This window comes from Ochotona princeps, chromosome 7 (genome assembly GCF_030435755.1).
Source record: "Ochotona princeps isolate mOchPri1 chromosome 7, mOchPri1.hap1, whole genome shotgun sequence".
In the NCBI taxonomy this organism is placed as follows: domain Eukaryota; kingdom Metazoa; phylum Chordata; class Mammalia; order Lagomorpha; family Ochotonidae; genus Ochotona; species Ochotona princeps.
The window spans coordinates 83,757,541-83,775,224 of NC_080838.1; the positions used below are offsets into that span (position 1 = coordinate 83,757,541).

The 17,684-nt window shown below is 58.8% G+C and overlaps 1 protein-coding gene across 1 annotated transcript; it reads left to right on the plus strand.

Annotated features, from left to right (window-relative positions):
- Window positions 1-101: 101 nt before the first annotated feature.
- On the plus strand, window positions 102-16,562 carry XKR5 (XK related 5). The gene is made up of 7 exons (XM_058666664.1): window positions 102-159; window positions 2,030-2,213; window positions 6,400-6,584; window positions 7,274-7,483; window positions 9,682-9,851; window positions 11,898-12,009; window positions 15,430-16,562. The coding sequence occupies exons 1-7, from the start codon at window positions 102-104 to the stop codon at window positions 16,560-16,562; spliced, it is 2,052 nt and encodes a 683-aa protein (XP_058522647.1).
- The last annotated feature ends 1,122 nt before the right edge of the window (window positions 16,563-17,684 follow it).

Here is a 17,684-nt window from a genome sequence, read left to right on the forward strand (position 1 = left end):
CTGCAGCAGGGGCTACGGCCGGAAGCCTCCCTGGTCTGGGGCGGCAGGAGGGCAGGGGGAGGAGGGGAAGCGGCGGGCGCAAGCGGCTGCCGGAACGGAGGATGCACAGCGGACTCCTGGGGCTCTCCGCCCTGCTGCAGGCGGCGGAGCAGAGCGCGCGTGAGTGAGGCGCACCCCGATGCCGGGCGCTAGCCGGGGACCTCCCCCGAGACCCGCACCCTCCCTCCCCTTCCCCGCGTGAGGTGGGCTGCTTCGGTCTGGGTCCAGCACCGCTGCATGCGCTAGGGAGTCCCAGCCCTCAGACCGAGCGGCCCGCCAGTCCTAGTGGATGCGCGCGGACGCGTAACTTCCCGCACCCACGTGGATGTCCCGCAAATGCATGGCACCCCGCATCCTATAGATGCATGATTTCCCTAACCCATCCACGCACGATTCCCCGGCCTGTGCCTGGTCCCCCCTGTGGATGCACGGTTCCGGCGAGCGCTGGATCCCCGCGTAACCCGGGAGCATTTCCCGCCCTTCCCTGCCACGCAAGTTTTACCAAGCGCGGCTCGCGCTAGTCCAGGGCCACCTCGCGCTGCGGGTGGTCGGAGAGGGGACCATAGGAAGGGCTTCGGGGTTTCAGATGCGGTCCGGAGCCTCTTGCTAGGAACACCTGGGCCCGCGCGGAGCCCAGCCCCCGCTCGCCCAGGCAAGATGGCCACGGTTTTCGCGCCTTTCTCGTCTCAACTTGCAACCGTCCGCGCCTCGGTAACTGCTGCCAGTAAAACAGTCCCGGGCCAGGTCACCAGGAGCTAGGGAAGCCGGAAGTGAGCGTCACGTAAGGGGGCTCCATCATCAACTCCTGCAGGCGCCGCGCCCCCTCCTCAATTCTAAGACCTGCAGGCACGGCGCCCCCTCCTCAATAAAAACTCCCTCTGAAACTCCAGCAGGACGCGCCCCCAGGAGAAGCCAACAGGTCCCGGGGCTCCGGGAAGGGCTGAGACTGCGCTGGGAGGTCCTGACTGGCCGAGCGAAGGTGGAGGATTGGGGCGGGGGGTGGGGGGAGGCTGCAGGGCCCCAGCCACCTCCGCTGGGCTGCCAAGGCCCAAGTTGTACCCCAGGTGGTAGCTTGTGCGATCTACGCACTATGGACTTAATATGTGCTGCCCGCGCCCCCGCCCCTCCGGATCACCCCGCACAGCGGCCAGAGCTGTTTGCAGGGGTGGCTGTTGAGCCAGGCACACGGCTGGAGATTGCACAGGGCAAGGACTCAGCCAGCTGGCTTCAACCCGCTTGGGGGCTAAAGGTGCTAACAGCCCGGCTATTCAGGGCGTGACGCCTGGAAGCTGGGCCGCTGGTTGCTCCCCAGTGCTCCTCAGCCTGGCTTGGATTGTCGGAAGAGCCCCCCCAGCCGTCTGGGTCTGAAGTGGAATGATGTTGACTTTGTGGGATCCCTGCCTGTGGGTGCCACAACCCTGGGTCAGCCCCTTACTTACCTGAGTTACTCTGTCCAGGCAAACTGCAAGCCGAAGGAGAGATGCTGAGCGGGCGGCACAGAGCCAGGCAGTGACTGACACACATCCCCACTGCGGCACTGCACCCTGCTCCGTACACACGGTCCCCAGAGAGGAGGCTCCGCCTTTGGGGCAGGCCCGGCTGCAGGGCCCTCAGCAGCTGGTCCCATGGCCTGAGGGCCTGCAGCTGGCCAGCTGGGGCTGCAGCACAGCTGGCCTGGGCTGTGTTTTGTTTATAATACAGTCAGTGACCACAGGAGAGCACACCCCATGAGCCTGAGGCCGAGGCCAGCAGGCTTTGCTGAGGTTCCCTGGGAAAGTGCACAGGGCGGGTGGGCTGCTGAGTGTGGGCCTCAGACTGCCAAGGCCCCCCACACTGCCTGGGCCTCAGACTGCCAAGGCCCCCCACACTGCCTGGGGCTCTGGACGGGCTGGTTTGTGTCTGAGCTCAGCACCTCATAGGGTGGAGAAAATCGGACTGTCGGCCCTGCCTGTCTCCTGGTCCATCACCCACCGGCCTCTTTCCTCCACAGGGCTCTGCACCACTGCTTACTACTTCACCACAGGGCAGCTCCTGTGGGGCTGGCTGGCCCTGTCTGTCCTCCTGCCAGGCGTCCTGGTCCAGAGCCTGAGCTACCTGTGGCTCCAAGCAGACGGGCACCCCAGGCACTGCTCACAGCTGTGTCTGCACCTCCTTCAGCTGGGCGTCTGGAAGAGGTAAGCACAGCCAGCCTCACATCGCCCAGGGGCGTGGTGGGCACAGTGCAGACCCCAGTGCAGGGGAGCTCAGAGTCCCATATCCCCACCTGCCCTCCTATCACCCAGGGGTGGTGTGGTGGGCACAGTGCAGACCCCAGAGCAGGGGAGCTCAGAGTCCCATATCCCCACCTGCCCTCCTACCACCCCGGGGTGTGGTGGGCACAGTGCAGACCCCAGTGCAGGGGAGCTCAGAGCCCCTGTCTCCTCTCCGACACTAGTTCAGCCAGTACTTCCAGAGCAGTTCTGACATGGGGGCTCCTTCTAGACACAGCTGCCACCTTTCTGAAGATGGGGAAGCTTTTGCATGTTGCTTCCGTCTGGGGGCAAGCCTCTACATCCACAGAAAACACCTTGTCAGAGGCAGCTCCGTTGCAGATGCCGCTTCCCTAGTCCAGGAAGTGTCCGCATTTAACCAACCACACACTGCACAGGGATGCCAACCCAGTGACACTGTCACAGGAAGAAATTATCCGAGGGCCAGGGCCATTGTTTTCCAAGAACTATCTGGCAAAGGACACGTCTGAGGCCCACTAGGTGGCCTGCCTGGGATCCCCAGACCACGTCCACCTGCAGTACCTGGGTACAGTGACTTGTCAGAAGGGAAGTGGTCCAGGCAGCAGCGTTTAGCTCTCAGCTCCTGGGTTGGAAGGAATTTTCCAAGGTGAAAAAGTGAAGCCCTCGCAGCTGCTGTGCAGCTACATCACCGAGTCAAAGCTGGGAGGTGTCAGGGTGGCAAGGCAGTGCTGCCGTCTGTTCTGGGGTCCGGGCCCCCAAGCCGCTGCATCCAGGCTGTGTGAGCAGAGAGGACATGCAACCCACCCCAGTCAGCTGCCTCGTCCCATGTCCTGGCCATGTGAGCCAAGGAGGACCCGGCCCCAACTCAGGCAGCTGGTGTACCCTGTGTCCTGGCCATGAGAGCAGAGAGGATGCGTGTCCCACCCAGGCAGCCGTTGCACCCCCGTCCTGGGCGTTTGAGCCAGGGAGGACACGGTCCCACCCAGGCAGCCCATCAGGCCCAGAGGAGACGGGAGGCGCCTCTGAGCAGGAGGTGCCTCCGCCACCCTGAGCTGGGCCCCGGGTACTAAGGCACTGAGTGCTCAGTTGCATCCCAGCGTCACCCACCCCTGGGGCTCTGTGTCCCCACAGTGCCGCTCCTTCGAAAAGGAGGGCCTTGCTCCCTGGGAGAAGGCAGAGCCTGGCCTTATCCTGGAGTGAGTGCCTCTGCTGAGCCCCTTCAACGTTCAGCCGCACTCGGTAATAAAACCAGAAGCCCCGGGTCCGTATGTGGCTTTGTCCACAACATACCATAAAGTAAGAGAACTCGGGGACAGGCAGCCTGTTGAAAGAGAATTGTAGCTTAAAACAGAGTCAGGTCAATGTCCCCTACTCCAGAGAGATTTTGAGAATAATTGGCAGGTACATCTGCTCTAATCTAGAGCCTCCCTTGGAGGTAGGGGTCCCTGGGACCCGAGCCTGTCCAAGGTTATGCTGTTGGCATTTCACTGTGTGCTCCATGCTCTTGTCTTCGTGGGTGCTCTCAAAACCTCTTCAGTGAAGCCGTGATTTCTTGTTTTGTAGCAAAAAGCTAGTACGGGTAAGTGAAGGCATGGCTTGTAGTGGCCAATCCAGCCTTACAAATTGCACTTAGCAAACGTGCCTGTAGGGGGAGCCAAAGCAATCGTATTGGGTACCATCCTGCGGCCTAGAAATGAACCGGGTGGACTTAGAAACCAAATGCAGAATTTAACAGCTAGAACACCAGTAAGACACAAGCTCTTGGAAGTACAGTTGTTGACAAAAACCGAAAGAACTTCAAATGCAGCTAGTTTCTTGTTTTACTTTTACATAATATAAACTACACTAATGTTTAGCCTACTGTTCAAGGGATCGTGGTACTTACAACTTGTTTAAACAGACAGTTACTGGACCCAATGCGGTAGCCTAGTGACTTAAGTCCTCGCCTTGAATGCACCAGGATCCCATATGGGCACAAGTTCATGTCCCAGCGGCCCCATTTCCCATCCAGCTCCCTGCTTGTGGCCTGGAAGGGCAGTCCCGAACGGCCCAAAGTCTTGGGACCCTGCACCTGTATGGGAGACCCAGAAGAGGCTCCTGGCTCCTGGCTCCAGATTGGCTCAGCTCTGGCTGTTGCAGCCACTTGAGGGGTGAATCAGCAGATGGAAGATGTTCCTCTCTGTCTCTGCTCCTCTCTGTGTATCTGACTTTCCAATAAAAAATTAAAAGTTTTTAAAAGATGATTACTTTCTGATGTTTCGGTTTTTCATTTTCATTCTGGTGCCATATGCTATCCACGTCTTTTTAATCTTAGCCTGAAAGTCCCATTGGAATGGCATTAGATGGTTGGAGATGCCTCTTCCTTGGCGTGTGTGCCTTGGCGCTATCCCCACTTAAAATGTATTTTATTGTAAAGGCAGGTCTGCCGAGAGAAGCATACAGAGGGTCTTCGGTTCACTGGTTCACTCCCCAAGCGGCCATTGTGAAGTTGAGCCAATCCAAAGCCAGGAGCCAGGAGGCTTCTCTGGTTCTCCCACACGAGTGCAGGGTCCCAAGGCTTTGGGCCGTCCTCCACTGCTCTGTCAAGCCACAAGCAGGGTGCTGGATGCGAAGTGGACCAGCCAGAACACAAACCAGCACCCACATGGGATCCTGGCAGTTGCAAGGCGAGGATCTAGCCACTGAGCCGTCGCACCGGAGCCTGGGCCAACAATATTAACATTGCCTGAGCATGTCCAGTTCACGAGAAACTTGGTGCCCGGGATCTCTGCTGTCCAGCCATGCCCCAGGTTATATCCTACAGCCTTGCGTTGCCACAGTGCCTGTCCTAGCCATCGCCCTCCCCTGAGCCCAGCTCATCATCCATCCCCCAGAGGTTTCCAGGCACTGCACCCACCCTCCCTTCTTTGCTTTGGAAAGATTCAAGGTCTCCCCCAACCAGGCACCTCTCTGTTGGCTTGCTCCTGGCGGCACATCACACATGATCTGGGTATATTGGCTTGAAACCTCAAGCAGCCTTGAGCCCCCGAGCGTCCCACTCAGGGCTCGTCTGTGACCAACAGCGTTACATGCAGGTGCCCCTTGCTCTCCACCCCGTGTGCTGCTCCAACCCAACCCTTCTCTAGTTACCAACTGACATGTTGCAGTGGCTTTCACGTGATGCTTCTGCCTCCTGGACGTACATGCACATGTATGTATATGTGCATATTTAGTATACATGTTTGTATACATACACATGTGAATGTACACATATGCTTCCTTCATGATATTCCTAACTCCTGGACACTGCACATGCATGCATGAGCCCATAAGCACATATGAATTATGCACTGTTCAAACATGTAGATACTACATGCATGCATTACACTTGTGTGTAAGCATGTGTTTGTACATGTACATAGATACAACACATATAACCACTCTGCACGCATGTGTGGATACAATGCATGAATGCTGTGTTGTGCACACACATGTGTACGCATGTGTGCCCATTTTCACAAAGCACCACTCTGTACACATGCTTGTGTGCACAGATGTGTCCGTGTGTCTGCATGCATGCATAAGCACCACACACATGCGTACATCAACACACACCCCAAGCAGCATACAGCCTCTGCCAAATCACCGGCCTGAAATCCCGGGCCCTGGGACACCTCACTGGGGCAGCTCATTTGACAACACCACTGGCTCTGCGGCTGGCGCTGGCAAAGCCCCCAGCACTGCTAAATGTCTGCTCTTGCGTGCTGCAGCTTTGCGGAGGGCCTGGGCAAGGCTTCCTCGTGTCCGTGCCCTGTAGAAGAGATCCCACACAGCACCTTGCAGAACACACCTGCACAAGGAACCAATTTCCATCCAAGGGGCTCTGCATGGGGTCACACGTCCAGGTTGGCCATGCTGGCTGCCCAAGTTCCTGGTCTCCAGCTACTCTGGCTCAGGGAAAGCTCCCCATATCCTGCCCACCCCACATCAAGTCCTGGCTTCAGTAGATCATGCGCACAAGGCTCAGGCACTGGACCTGACGTCCAAGACTCAGAGCCGGCCTCGCTGGGCCACCTGGTCACCCCAGCCAGTCCTTGGGGTGATCTTTAGTAGGCTGGCTCTGTGTCATGGCATCCTTGCTCTCCTGCAGACACTGGGATGCCGTGTGGGCTACTCGGTCAGAGGAAGGACAGGCTGCCGGCCGGAGCACGCCGTGGCTTCAGGAGGCTGACCTGTCCGCCCTGCGGCTCCTGGAGGCCCTGCTGCAGACCGGGCCCCATCTGCTGCTGCAAGCATACATTTTCCTGGACTCAGACTTCACAGACCCTGTGCCAGGTGAGTGACTTCCATCACAGAATCCAGACGCTGACTTCCTGAAGGAGCAGGCATCCTCACCTGCCATAGAAATGCTCCCTCCCAGCCTGGTGCCATCAACTTCCTCGAGCTTAGAGCCCAAGACGACTGGTGGTGTGTTCCTAGAGCCTTGACTTCCTTCTGAGACTGAGGCACCCAAATTAGCGCGTGAGAACTTGTGCAGAGTCTAAATTGCTCTGAAAGTAACCAGAGAAGACTGCCTGGCAGCAGAATGCCTGCACCTGTTTAACACCTCTCTCGTCTCCATCTCCTCCCCATTGAGTAGCCTCCAGCACCCCTGTTCCCTCTCCATACCATGTGACATTCTTCAGGCCGACCCAATAGCAGAATGCCCAGGGGACACAGTCATGCATGGAGTCCTAAGGCTCTGCTGGGTCCAAACAGGGCTCGGAGGGGCTGAGAACAGAGCACAGAAGGGCCCAGAACAGAACAGCCCAGCCAGCCCGTGCAGTGGAAATCCAGCCTGTATCTCCACATTTCTTCCTGGGCGTGATCATGTATGTCTGTGCCCACAGGTGCTAATGGGACCCGCAGTCAGTGTGCTTGGTGAGGGAACCACTACAGTCAGGTTCCAGGAAGGGACTGGACACGGTCCTCCCATGCTGATTGCCTTGGGAGCTGAGAGGCCACTCTATCTGCTTCCTTTCCAGGGGTGAGCGCTCTGCTGGCCTGGTCCTCGCTGGCCTGGGCCCTGGTGTGCTACACTCAGCTCCTGGGAGTTGTGAAGCCGGGCCGCCAGGCCGGGCCATGGGCCACGCTTTTCTGCCAGCAGCTCTGGCGGATGGGCATGCTGGGCTCCCGCGTCCTGAGTCTCGTTCTGTTCTGCAAGGTGCACCGTATTTGGGTTTTGGTGGTTGGAGGTAAGGAGAGCCTACCATCTGGTGCCCTGCTCTGTAACAAGACCCCAGTGAGTAACAACCCCCCACTAAGTAGCAAGACTGCCCCAGGTGCTTGCTCCGGGCCTCTTGTGGTTGGAAAAGGGAAGCAGGTGTCTAAGCAGGAGGCCTCAGGAGGCTGTGTGCACAAATGTCATCTTCATGCACATGTCTTCCCATCCCCAGTCCAGGGTTTCCCATGACCCCTCGCTTCAGAAAAGCAGGCTGCACTCAGCCTTGGCTGATGAACATCCCAAGCGAGAGGAAGTAGAAAGAGGCCCGTGGTTGACACAGCTCTAAGACGGCGTGCCTGAGAGCCTGCTGCAGGGTGTATTTCTGATCCGGCCTCCTGTTGGTGTGCACCCTGGGGAGGCAGCGGGAGATGGCTCAAGGAGCTGGGCCCTTGCCCCCACCCGGGAGCCCTGGCTTCAGCCAGGCCCACGCCCTGCTCTTGGCAAGCATATGGGGAGTTGACCAGCAGAGACAAGAGTTCTCACTGTTTCTGCTTTTCAAATGAAATACAAATAATAACTAAGAATTCTTTTCAAAGATGAGGCCCAGAGCTAGCTCAGCACAGCTTCTGCTGGTCAAAGGGTCATGCCAGCTCAGGTTTGGCATCACAGCGGAGTAACCTACAGCACACTGTGAGTGTCCAGGGCAGGAGGAATGCACGCTGGCTCTCCCCACTGCATTAGCCCCAGCCAGCTCTGCAGCCTGCCACCCTGCCAGCCTGCCACCCTGCACGAGACAGGCTGACTGATGCTATAGCATGCTGTCGCTGCAGAGGGAGTTGCAGGTGCCCACTTGCTGAGACCCCTACAAGCGAGTCCCAGTGCTGAGGTATGGGACACTGCCTGCAGCCTCGGACAGCTCCACACTTGCTTTGAATGCAGAGTCTCAGACATTGTTTTAATTTCCAAGAAGACAGCTCCCAGCTCCCTGTGCCCTGAGTGTACATGGATAGAGATGGGATGACAGGGAGCCTCCTGAGTGGGACCTGTGGGGCCCTGCCAAGGAGATGGGTCCACTGGGCCTGAAAGGACAGAGCCGCCTTGTGCTAGGTGGATTGGGGATTCGGTGAAACACTTGGCCCTGGGCTCTAGGGGAAATATTTACCACACTTACTGAGAGAAAGGAGAATTTTCTGGAGAAAAAAAAATAAAAGACCTGTGTTCCTCTAAAGAGAGATCAGCGATTTTTCATGCATTTTACAATTCAGTTTGAACTGCACAATGCTGTTCTTCATCTAAAACCATGGGACTGAAAACTGCAACCAGGCCACCTTCAGGTGTGGGAGTTCTAGTGCAGTTTTATTACTGCCTCCCTAATCACTTCCCAGAACCAAAAGGGCATAATCAGTATATCACAGGCGATGTGCGTTATTGATGCCAGTCAAAAGGGATGCCCCCAGCCCTGCCTTCTGCATGCCTGCTCCTCCCGCCAGCCCAGCTCAGCCCAGCCCAGCCCAGCCCAGCCCAGCCTGCCCAGCCTAGCCCAGCCCAGCCTGCCCAGCCCAGCCCAGCTCAGCCCAGCCCTGCCCAGCCCTGCCCAGCCCAGCCCAGCCCAGCCCAGCCCAGCCCAGCCTAGCCCAGCCCAGCCTGCCCAGCCCAGCCTGCCCAACCCAGCCCAGCTCAGCCCAGCCCAGCCTGCCCAGCCCAGCCCAGCCCAGCCCAGCCCAGCCCTGCCCAGCCCTGCCCAGCCCAGCCCAGCCTGCCCAGCCTAGCCCAGCCCAGCCTGCCCAGCCTAGCCCAGCCCAGCCTGCCCAGCCCAGCCCAGCCCAACTCAGCCCAGCCCAGCCCAGCCCAGCCAGCCCAGCCCAGCCCAGCCCAGCCCAGCCCAGCCCCCCTGCCCAGCCCAGCCCAACTCAGCCCTGCCCAGCTCAGCCGCCCCCAGCCCAGCCCAGCCTCCCCAGCCTTGCCCAACCCAGCCCAGCCCAGCCCAGCTTGCCCAGCCTAGCCCAGCCCAGCCCAGCCCAGCTCAGCCCAGCCCAGCCCAGCCCAGCCCAGCCCAGCCTGCCCAGCCTAGCCCAGCCCAGCCCAGCCCAGCCCAGCCCAGCCCAACCCAGCTCAGCCCAGCCCCCAAGCCCTGCCCTGCCCTGCCCTGCCCTGCCCAGCCCAGCCCAGCCCCCCTGCCCAGCCCAGCCCCCTGTGGGGCCCTAAGCTCTGTGTCCGGCCTTCCTCCAGGTGCACACTGGCTGGGGATGACGTTCTGGCTTGCGGCCCAGCAGAGTGACATCGCCGACAGCACCTGTCACTGGAGGCTCTTCAACCTGCTTGTGGGGGCCGTGTACATCTTCTGCTACCTCGACTTCTGGGCCAGCCCTTCCAGAAACAGGATGGTCACATTCTACCTGGCAAGTGTGGTCCTCCTAACTTTGATGGTGTCTCTAGCACATGAAGGGTGTATGTGAGAGTGGCTACCCTATTCTCGAGTTCAGACCTTGGGAATAACAGTAAAGCCACTATTCAGAACCCACATCAGACAGGGTCCCTGTGTGCCAGTCACTGTCAGCTAAAGCCCATGGTGCAGATGGGGAAACTGAGGCACACTTGACTCAGAAGGAGGGCGACTCAGATCCTGCTGGGCTGAGGTGACAGATGGTCCTTAGCCACCTGAGACCTGCCAGGCAGTTAATCCTCAGCCTGGCTGGTGGCAGAGGCACTGGGGCCTCTCAGAGCTCAGATTCCCAGGCCCCTTCTCGGAGATCCTGGCTCTGTGGGTGTGGGTGAGGCCGGGAATCTGGGTTTCCCAGGCCACTCAGGTGGCATTGCTTCCCAACCCAGGTGGAGGCAGGGCTGGGCACCTGCACCCTGCTCCCCCTGCGGGAAGTCAGTGCTTAAAAAGTAGAGCCGGTCCCCTGCATGGCTCTGAGAGTACAGGTCCCCTGCCTGGCTCTGAGAGTACAGGTCCCCTGCCTGGCTCTGAGAGTACGTAAGGCCTGACTGCTTCTGCTCACCAGGGGTTGCATCCTGCTTCTTCCTTGCCCAGAAATGGAATTAGATGCAGAGGAGAGAGGCAGCCAGGCTTGGGGGGCACAAAGACCCCCAGTGTGCAGCCTTTGTGATCAAAGGCAGGACATCCCACGGGAATGAAGAGGCAGGTGCAGGGCTGAGTCCGGGTGGGAGTGGGGAGGCTCTGCAAAGGGGACCTTGGAGATGAGGGGTGGAGTGAGCCAAGTTGGCCTGGGATCGGGCCATGCTACAGGAGCAGCCCGAGGGGCCGGGACGGGGCTGTGCCTGCAGTGACCCACCCCACATGCACAGGGGCTGAGAATGGGTCTCCTGCAGTGCCACTGCAGGGGGAGTCAGGTGCGAACTTGGGGAGAATGCCCCGGGGATGAAGAGGCAAGGGGCACAGAGGCAAGGCTTCAGCAGCAACAGGAAGGCACAGAGGGCATGTCATGGAGCGCCCCCCGACCCCAAGACTCCACCTGGCCAGCACCAGGCTTCGCTGAAACACATTCTCCCAACGGCTTTGGGCATTCTTGCTGCAGTCACAGGAGATTCCCTGGCACTCCTGCTCTTGGAGTGGGAGCTGACTGGACGGTCCTTGCCAAGGGTTTGCCATTCCCCATGGCCATGCTGAGGTCTCACCGGGAGGAGGATGGGAGAAGGCCGGTGAGGGCTGGGTCACGGGGAGACTTGGGGGCACGCGCTGGAAAGTGAGCCAGGAAGGGAAATTGGAGCTGAGTGGTCGGCGGTGCTCCCTGAGCTGGCCACTGAGGATCCCTGAGCTCAGAAGGGCTGTTTTAGGGTACACCGGGAGTGAGAACTCCCCCATGAGGGGTACAGGCCACCAGCTCGCCATGGCTGTTGGCTCTCACTGGCAGTGCAGTCTTCGGTGTTGGCAACTCAAGTCTTATAAAGTGGCTGGCAGGCAGCTCTGTCCCACAGTGGGATCCCACTCCAGCAGGCCCAGGCATCTGAATTGCACTTTCCATTTGTGAGGCTTTCAACTGACACCAGGTTTCATTGGGAGATAGCCCCATAGTAATAATTTTGAATTGTGTTAAGTTTTTATTGTTTATTTTAATTTTAAAAAAATTAACATTGGAGAGGGAAACTGGTAAGACAACATGGAAGGGGGTACCAGGCTGAGTAAAGAGCCTGCCCTTGTGGACCAACGCAAGGCAGGCGCCACCGCTGCCACCTGATGGCCACAGCACAGGTTCATCTTTGAAGGCACAAGTAGAGCATTGGAAGGGCAGACTCAAGGGCACCTCAGATCCTGCTGGCATGGCCCTGGTTGCGCCTGGCCCTGCCCCTGTCCACGCTCCGCATGAGAACAGAGGAACAGGGGGCCCAGGAAGCGAGGGAATAGTTGCTGGCAAGGGTGGGGAGGTCCAGGGCCTGCAGAGTTCTCTCGCCAGGTGTGGTGGCGACCCCCCTTGCTCCCTCAGGTCATGCTGCTGGAAAACGCCGCCCTTCTGCTGCTGGCCACTGACTTTGGCCCGAGGGAACCGCAGACCAGCCTGTGGACCGCGGTGGGGGCCATGTCTGGATTTCTGACTGGTAAGACCCAGTGTTGACTGCCTGTCCATGTCCCCTTCCCACGCTAGTTTTCCTCCAGGGATGGACACGAGAGGCAGGAAGCTGAGCTCAGAGTGGGATGGGAGCTTGCCACAGGCTGTCCCCACTGGGACACGACGTCCGGGGTGCAGTGTTCCTCCATGGCCTCTCTGTGGGTGAAGGCTGGGGCTCCTCTCCGCTTGAGCCTCAGTCTCCCCGGCAGGGAGCTGCTGCTGCTGATGGCACCGTGAGCTGCTCATCCACAGGCACCCTGGGCAGGGCGGGTACCCGCCAGCAGAGGAGGCACAGAGGAGGGTGAGTGGTGCCCACAGCACCAGACACTCAGTCAGTCGTGCCTGGGATGCGATTCAATGCAATGCAGGCATCGGCCCAGTGCCTCCAGCCCGGGGTCATTGTCACGACCCATGCATGGGAGATCCTGGGTACAGGCCACGCCTGCCAATCAGTGTGGGCTCGCCAGCCAAGTCCTCTGCTGCTGGTGCTGACATGCTGTTCCTGGCCCGGCAGACTCCACCTGCCCACCCCACCCACAGGCCTGCTTGGAACTGTCCAGGGCAGCCCCCAGCACACCCCCCACAGTCCTATGCCCCTGAAGCATGGCCCGGTGCCCGGTTCCCCAGGCTGTCTGTACCATCTCATGCCCGGAGCCCCAGCGCTCGGTCACTCACACTCTTGAGGCTGCTCCCAGAAGTGAACAAAATCCCAGGACAACCCCAGCCTCACCCACAGGTTGGCCTGGCCGGTGTGACCAGGGAAAGGAATGACCTGGAGAGAAGGTGCACAAATCCCGCTTCTGGCCCGTGCTGGAGCACCTCAAGGCAGCCTGGGGCTTCTGAGCCCTGTCCCCTCTCCCTCAGACGTCCTGGGTTTGCACCTGCTGGACCTCCGGGTGACTCGGCCAATTCTTCCTTTTCCAATCAAGCCTTTGCTTTGAGATAGCTGCAATTTTATTTTGTTTTCTAAGATCTATTTACTTATTCGAAAGGCACAGTGACAGAGAGCAAAGCAGAAACAGCAATCTTCTATCCACTGGTTCACTCCCCACGTGGCCACGGTGGATCCCAGGAATCCTTCCAGATCACCCGTGTGGTGCAGGAACTCGAGGCCTTGGGCCACCCTTCACTGCTTTTCCAGGTGTATTAGCAGGGAGCTCTATTGGAAATGGAGCAGGCAAGACTCGATCTAGTGTCCACGTGGAATGCCTGTGTTGCAAGTCCTGACATTACCTGCTATACTACAATGCCAGTGAGATAGTTGCATTTTCAAGAAATAGTGGAGGGTGCCTGTGCCCATCAGCCGCCTTGTCTGGTGGTATCGGCCTGAGAAGCTAGCGCGGCATCGCAAGCCAGTGATGTGATGTGGTCAGGACGGGAGAACAGGCATTCAGAGCCCATCACTGTCCCCACTTCCTCCCGCTCCCTCCGCCACTCTGCAGTTTCATCACACAGGGAGTGCTATATGGATGGGGCCAGTCCATCTGCAGCCCCTGGGGACTGGTTCTGTTCCCTCAGCCCAGTTCCCTGGGGCCGCCCACATCACTGTGTGCATCCAAAGCTCTGTCCTTTTCATGAATAAACCATGCTCAGTGTTTATACAGAAAACTGACCCACCTCAGGCTGACCTGGGTGCTCCCAGCCCACTTTGAGCAACCCTGAGAACTGCAAGGGGCTTGGGCTGAAGAGGCTCTGCCAAGAGCCAGGCCTCACTGCTTGTTCAGAGTCTAGGGTGCACAGGACAGGGAGTAACAGATGCGGGAGCACAATGATTGGAAAACAGAAATAGCCTCCTTTAGCAGGGCTCCAAAGGCCACCAGAGAGTGGAGCCTGCTGTTCCTTCACCTTCCAGTAGGTGGAGCTGGCTGCAGCCACTCAGCAGGCATGGGGCTGGTGGGAACTCTTGGCAGCAAGGTGCTAGGGCATGACCATGCCAGGGACACAGGCTCCAAGGCTGGCAGTGCCGGAAGCTTCCAGGGTCATCCTGGAGCTTCTCCTCACTGGTTTCCCTTGACCAACAGCTGCTGAGCACCCACCACCCGCTGACCTGGCCTTGGGGGGCTAGCCATCAGAGTAAGTGTATCCTGGGGTTCTCATAGCCACGTGCAATGCTGCGAGGGACACACAAGAGTTCACCACTGTATCCCCCTCAAGCCCTCACCGGCTGCATGCCATGGGTCTGCTCCTCCTCCCATTCCCAGCCCCTGCCCCCACACAGACACCCAGCGGTCCCCAGAGAGCCCCTGCCAGCCCAATGCCACCATCCTGTCCTGGCCCCCTCAGACTGCAAGATTCCAGCACTGACTCCAGGTCTGTACTGTTTATAATATGCCCCCTGCATGCAGGCACTTGATCCAGTGCAACAGGAAACTGGAAATAACGTGGGAGGCTTACTGGAATGCTCTGTTAAAGAAATTATTGCCGCAGTCAACACTTCTGATCAAAATAAATTAACTGACCACGACGTGATTAAGATGTTTATGCCCAAAGGAAGCGTTGCTGTTGCTCATGGAAAGTCCGTGGCCCGGGCTTTGGATGCTGCTGATTAACCTCTGCCTGCCTAGGTCTTGCTTGTTTTTCAGGCACTGTCTTACCTCTTCCCATCCCCCAGCCCTCACGCTGTGTGTGGGTGGTGGAATTCTGAGCTCTGGACTCAGACTTGGAGGAAGTAGGTCCATTTTTCCCAAAGCCCTCGCCCACGTGTGTGCACTCCCGCAGCCCAGGCCCTCGCCCCCGACCAGACCACCCAGCTGCTGCAGCTGCAGAGAGGCAGGCCCCAGGGCAGCGCAGGTACCAAGGAAGCACAGGCACCAGGGCAGCACACCAGGGCAGTGCAGGCCCCAGGGCAGCGCAGGCCCCAGGGCAGCGCACCAGGGCAGGGCAGGCACCAGGGCAGCGCAGGCCCCAGGGCAGCGCACCAGGGCAGGGCAGGCACCAGGGCAGCGCAGGCACCAGGGCAGAGCAGGCACCAGGGCAGCGCAGGCGGCGCCAGGGCAGCGCAGGCACCAGGGCAGGGCAGCGCAGGCACCAGGGCAGGGCAGCGCAGGCACCAGGGCAGCGCAGGCACCAGGGCAGCGCAGGCCCCAGGGCAGCGCAGGCCCCAGGGCAGCACACCTGAGCTCTGCTCTTCCACTTTCAGTTTGTAGCCATCTGATGCCGGCAGAAGTTAGAACCTGCCTAAATCCCCCCCCAAATTCCCAGCATTGAGGGCCCCACGGAAGTCCTATTTGGGATCCTATTTTATATAAGTGAATGGAAAATGCAATTAAAAGACTTTCATTTTGGTGCAAAAAAAAAAAAGAACCAACCTTGAAGCGATGCGTGCTCACCTTGCCATACGCTGGAGCCGAGGTGGAGTTTGCAGGGCAGTAAGACACACAACCTTCAGCTCTCCCCTTCTCCTTCGCAGGCAGTGTCTCCCTGGTCACTTATTACAGCCTGCTCCATCCCAGATCCTCATCCATCTGGCAAGGATTCGTCAGGAAGTGCTGCACCGTGGCAGCAAGCGACAAAGCCGAGACACCATCCCCACCTGGTGCTGCAGCCCTCGCTAGGGAGAGGTCAGGCTCCAGCCAAGGGGAGCCTAATGAGCTCAGAAGTCTGGCAGAGCCCCCCAGCCTGGAGACGGGCCCTTCCGAGGCTGGGCTGTGGGACCAGACTTCTGGGGTGGACTCGTTCCTCAGTGCCCACCACTGGCTGCTGCTGAAACTTGCCCTGAAAACAGGAGACGTGTCTAAAATCTACACGGTCTTTAGAGATGACCGGCCTGGCTGGCTCTGTGCCCCCACGTGGACATCGGGTCCACGCTGCAGTCCGCAGGGGAGGCCCCCTTGTTCCCAGCGAGAGTTCCCACCTGCCATCCGTGAGCCCTCATCTGGAGAGAACAGCTCGGAGTCTGAAGACGCCCCGAAGGAAGTGGCTGGCCCGTGGGAAGCCTCCAGTTATGTCTCTCTTGCCAGCGAGCATCGGGACACCGTGCCTATCCAGATGCCTTCAGCTGTTTGGCGGGAGGACAGTCAAATGGAGGCAGCCGAGGCTGAGCCTGGGAACCAAGGAGGGGGTTTGGGGGAGCAGCCAAGAGCAGGGGAAGGCCAGGACAGCACCACAGTGTACTTCAGCGCCACTGCAGAGGGGACTGTGTCCCAGGAAGGCAGCCTGGTGACTCCACAGATGTCCCACACTGGGAGGAGGCCAAGAGTGAGCATCCCTGTGCAGCCAGCCTCGCCCCAGCCCACTGCGGGGGCCTGCCCCATCACCGTGGCCAACATCAGCCCCATCCTAAGCGTGGGCCCATGTGGAAACGTCTGCTCCATTGCAGCCCATGCTGAGAGAGTCCCCCACGGCTCAGGGCGTGGAGAGCAGCAGCAGCCAGCAGGGGACCTAAATCATCCTGCCGCGGTCAGTGCGCATCAGTCACTGCCAAAGATGAGCCTCAGACCTGCCCACGAGCCCTTCCTCACATCCACACCGAAGTCTGAGTCCGTGCAAAAGGGTGGTGGCTGCAGGGCCTTGGCAAGGCACGAGGTGAGCCTGGTGGTGTGATGACAGTCCCGGTAGGTGGCAGGCTGGTGGCTGGGGGTGCTGGGAGGAGGCACCCCACTGCTGACACGTGCCTGCTGGGCGCACCTCTTCCCCTCTGGCTTCATTCTCCAACTACTTTATCTCCAAACTTCGTCCTTCATCTGTTTGATGTGGGATATAGTCCATGGGGGATTTTTATTATTTATTTGAAAGGCAAGAGTAATAGAAAAGAGATGGTCCACCTCTTGGTTCACTCCCCAAATGGTCTGAACAGCCAGGCCAAAGCCGGCAGCCTGGAGCTCCTTCCGGGACTCCCCTGCAGGTGTCAGGGCACAAATACTTTGAGGCATCTTCTGCTGCTTTCCTGGCACGTTAATAGGGAGCTGGATCAGAGGCAGTGCGGCCAAGACTCAAACCCGTACTCCGACATGAGCTGTTGGCAGCTCAGCTCACTGGGCCGTGCCGCCAGGCCCCAGCCCGTGTTGAAGTTCAGGGAATGAGGAGGGAAGCTGATGGGCGTTCCCCAACATTCTTTTCTCTCCAGCTCTTCTCCTTATTGATGTCATTTGTGAACAGGTCTCCCATATGGCTAAGGATGGGCAGTCATACACCATCAAACAGGAAGGCACACAGGCAGCTGCGTGGGGTGCGTGGGTTTTATGTCCACACACCTCTGGGTTCTGGGTCAGCCACTGCACCACTTGACTCCACCTTGTCTGTGCTGAAGGCAAGACACTGTGTGCATAAGCTCAGACTGCCGGCATCCATGAGCCGATCCGAGACAGCAGATGGGTTGTCAGAACTCTTGATACAACAGGTGGATGCGGGGTACAGCTGTGAGCAGAGCATTCCCTGTCGTGACACGTCACAATCCCCTATGCTCTCTGTCTCACCTGAACAGTGAAAAGCCACAGGCCTCGCCCTTGGTTCTGTTTATTTTTAAGATTTATTTATTTTTATTGGAAAGTCAGACATACAGAGAGGAGGATAGAGAGGAAGATCCTCCATCCGTTGACTCATTCTCTAAGTGGCTGCAATGGCCAGAGCTGAGCCGATCCAAAACTAGGAGCCTGGAGCTTCATCCGCGTCTCCCATGCAGGTACAGGGTCCCAAGACTTTGGGACTTCCTCGACTGCTTTCCCA

Coding starts and splice junctions, on each gene's coding strand:
- XKR5 (XM_058666664.1), top strand. CDS start 102: ATGCACAGCGGACTCCTGGGGCTCTCCGCCCTGCTGCAGGCGGCGGAG. Junction 7,484..9,681: donor TTGGGTTTTGGTGGTTGGAG/GTAAGGAGAGCC, acceptor GCCTTCCTCCAG/GTGCACACTGGCTGGGGATG. Junction 12,010..15,429: donor CATGTCTGGATTTCTGACTG/GTAAGACCCAGT, acceptor TCTCCTTCGCAG/GCAGTGTCTCCCTGGTCACT.